The sequence below is a fragment of the Sinocyclocheilus grahami genome, unplaced genomic scaffold, assembly GCF_001515645.1.
Source record: "Sinocyclocheilus grahami isolate Dianchi unplaced genomic scaffold, SAMN03320097.WGS_v1.1 scaffold1465.1, whole genome shotgun sequence".
Taxonomy (NCBI): domain Eukaryota; kingdom Metazoa; phylum Chordata; class Actinopteri; order Cypriniformes; family Cyprinidae; genus Sinocyclocheilus; species Sinocyclocheilus grahami.
In genome coordinates, this window is record NW_015506644.1 from 339,420 (window position 1) to 342,719 (window position 3,300).

At 43.8% G+C, this 3,300-nt stretch overlaps 1 protein-coding gene across 1 annotated transcript in view; it reads right to left on the reverse strand.

The window, feature by feature from the left end:
- LOC107570487 (dihydropyrimidine dehydrogenase [NADP(+)]-like) overlaps positions 1-783 on the reverse strand; it is a 106,722-nt gene extending 105,939 nt beyond the window's left edge. Inside the window, exon 1 of the mRNA XM_016256714.1 lies at positions 737-783. Within this exon, the coding sequence (XP_016112200.1) occupies positions 737-783 (47 nt within the window). The remainder of the gene's footprint in view (positions 1-736) is intronic.
- Between the last annotated feature and the right edge of the window lie 2,517 nt (positions 784-3,300).

Genomic DNA, 3,300 nt, shown 5'->3' on the forward strand with positions numbered 1-3,300 from the left:
TAACAAAAAGTTGTGTGTCTGATTGGTCCAAATGCTACACTTATATATCCAACAACGGCCGATATAAACTACTGTTCAAAAGTTTGGAGTCGATATGATTTTTTTAAAATGTTTTTGAAATAAGTTTTTTATGCTCACCAAGGCCATATTAATTTGATCAATAATGCTGTATAAACAGTAATACTGTGAAATATAAACTTTTAAATTATTGTTCCCTATCAGTCAGTCACGTTCGACGTTATGTCGACACTGATGTTAGGGGTCCCAATCACCTCTGAGCATTACAAGAAACAGCCAAATAAAATTGGCGAGTGGAATTTGCATGCCAAGCCACTCCCCGTACATACGGGTATATAAGATGGTGGCGTGCATCCACTCATTCAGATTTTTGCTTCGGAGCCGATCGCACTTGAGCACGCTTTCTTCTATCAAGAGAAATTCAAGAAACACTTGACAGTCTGCAGGAGGTTCTCGGCTGCATTAAGACAGCACATTCAGCAGTGTGTTCACCCTATTCAGCACAGATAAGTGATGTGTTCCACCTCTGGGTGCTCCAGCTTAAAAGAGCAATTTTCTACAGCTTGCACGGTCAAGAGTAACTTTCGAGATGTCTTTCTGATCGTGTGCTTCTGGGTGCGGTATGTTCCTTACCTCTGATGATGAACACAGTCGCTGTCTCATGTGCCTGGGCCGTAAGCATGCTGAGACGGCTTTCGTGGATGGTTCATGCCCGCACTGCGAGCGCATGTCCATGGCTACACCGAGGTCGTGGCTCTCTTTCATTATGAGGCTTCCCTCAAGCTCTACCCAGTGTGGTTCCTCTGGTAAAAATCACGGGGCCATGTTGGTTAAGAACAAGAGAGATCTGAGGAATATGGTCAGGAATGTTCCACCAGGCCAGCCCCCAAGGAAGTCCTTCTCCTTACAGTGTAGTGCCTTCAAGCTCTCAGATGATGGCGCCGGTTCGTCCCAGTGTCTCATTTGGGGTTCCTGAGGAGGATAAGATGTCTATCAAGGCATCAGAGGAGGGGCTATTGTCTTCTGACGCAGAAGACTCTGGTGAGCAGCCCCCAGTTTCGGCGGCTGCACAGTTGGAGTCGGAAGCAGAGTTGACAGCCATGGTCCTTTGGGATCCAAGAGTATCGGGCTGGAGGTGAACTCGCCTCCATCCCCCGATCACTCACGGCTGGACGATTGGTATCTGGGATCCAGACGTGACTCTCAGCCATGCTCAGCCCCAGTGCCTTTCTTCCAGAAGGTTCATGAAGCGCTTACCAAAAGTGTAAGGACCCCTACAACGCCCGGTCAAGTTTGAGCTCTTCCCTCCTCACTACCCTCAATGGTGGGTACCAAGGGGTACATCGATGTTACCCAAGTTGAGCGTGCAGTTGCTGTGCACCTGTGCCCGCAAAATGCCACCACCTGGAGAAAATTCAGAGCCTCCCGTCCAAAGCTTGTAAACTGTCGTCAGCCCTGGATGCCAAGGATTACAGTGCTGCGGGCCAGGCTTCCTCCGCCCTGCACGCCATGGCTAGCGCTCAAAAAGCTGCACGAGGGTAGTTCTGACCAGGGGTTGATGCAGGAGTTGTGCACGGTGACTGACTTTGCCCTTTGGGTAGTTCAGGAGCGCCATCTCTGGCTGAATCTGGCTGAGATGCGGGACGCCGACAAAGTCAGTTTTCTCGAAACCCCTGTCTCACAGGATGGCCTCTTCAGAGACACTGTTAAAGACTTTGCCAAGCAGTTCTCTGCGCTTGTGGCGTCATTCCTCTGGTTAGGATATGTGCGGTTATCTTCATCCAGTAAGTTCACCATCTGGTGAATCAGGGTCGATTCCTCCAGCACCCTGTGGTATTCGACTTAGTGGAGACTTGGACTTACTAGACTAGACTTATTCGTCCTCCCTGGTTAGCCCGTATTATTTGATAGATGATCTGGCTTATAGGTCATTGGGTAGGTTATGGATTGAGGAGCATCTGTACTGACACACTTGCTTGTCAGCACCTGCACCTTCAATAGGGACCCCTAACGTCAGTGTCGACGTAACGTAGAACGTGACTGACTGATAGGGAACGTCTTGGCTACGTATGTAACCCTCATTCCCTGAAGGAGGGAATGGAGACATTACATCCCTCATGCCACAACCATGAACTGTGCTGAATGCCAGGATGCTTCTCGTTTCCTCACCACAAACCTGAATAAGTGGATGCACGCCACCATCTTATACGTATACTCGTATACGAGTGACTTGGCATGCAAATTCCACTTGCCAATTTTCATTGGCTGTTGTAATGCTCTTGTGATGCTCAGAGGTGACTGGGGCTCCCAAGTGAGACCCCTAACACCAGTGTCAACATAACATCTTCTTTCCATCATTCAGGGAATGAGGGTTACATACGCAACCAAGATGTTTTCTATTTAAATATATTTTTAAATGTAATTTATTCCTCTGATGGCATTACTCCAGTCTTCAGTGACACATGATTATTCAGAAATCATTCTACAGTAATTTGGTGCTTTATAAATATTTCACATTATCAATGATAAAAACAGTTATCCTACATAATATCCTATATATATATATATATATATAAATAACTGTGCAACATTTTTTTCCCGATTCATTGATAGAAAGACCAACAGAACATTTTATTTGAAACAGAAATATTTTTTATCATTAGAAATTTCTTTACAGTTACTTTTGATCAATACCCAAACTTTTGAGCAGTAGTGTACATCTAATATCAACTTATATCTTAAATTAAAAAGCAAATGATATGGTAATGATTTGACATGCATCACTAAATCAAACACGCAATAATTTAGCATATTGTTCAGCCTATGCAATTATTGGTAATATTAGTACATTTCAGTGCTCGATTGCAACAATGACTTTTGTGAACTTGTATGTCATTCTAATTTCTAAGTCTGTTTAGGATCAAGATAACTTAGAAATTTATTTTTTTAAGAAAAAAAAACAATTGATCTGAGTAAGATTAAGTGTTTTTGTTCACAGAATATGGCGGAATCCTCATCAGCATTCATTTTCTCAATTAAAATAATTGTAAATGGAATTTATTTGCTGAAAATGAATAAAGTGTTGACGTAAAGGTCAGCTCATGGGACTTGGTGTCCCCCTTACCTAACCTTAACCAACCTCCATGAGAAACCCTTTCTCTCACCCCTTCTCTCTCTCCAGTTCTCTCAAGACTAAAATCAAATTAATAATGGTCAGGTGATCTGGATGAGGACTATTGATTGCCATTTCTCATCATCACAGCTCTCAGGCAATGGACAGAT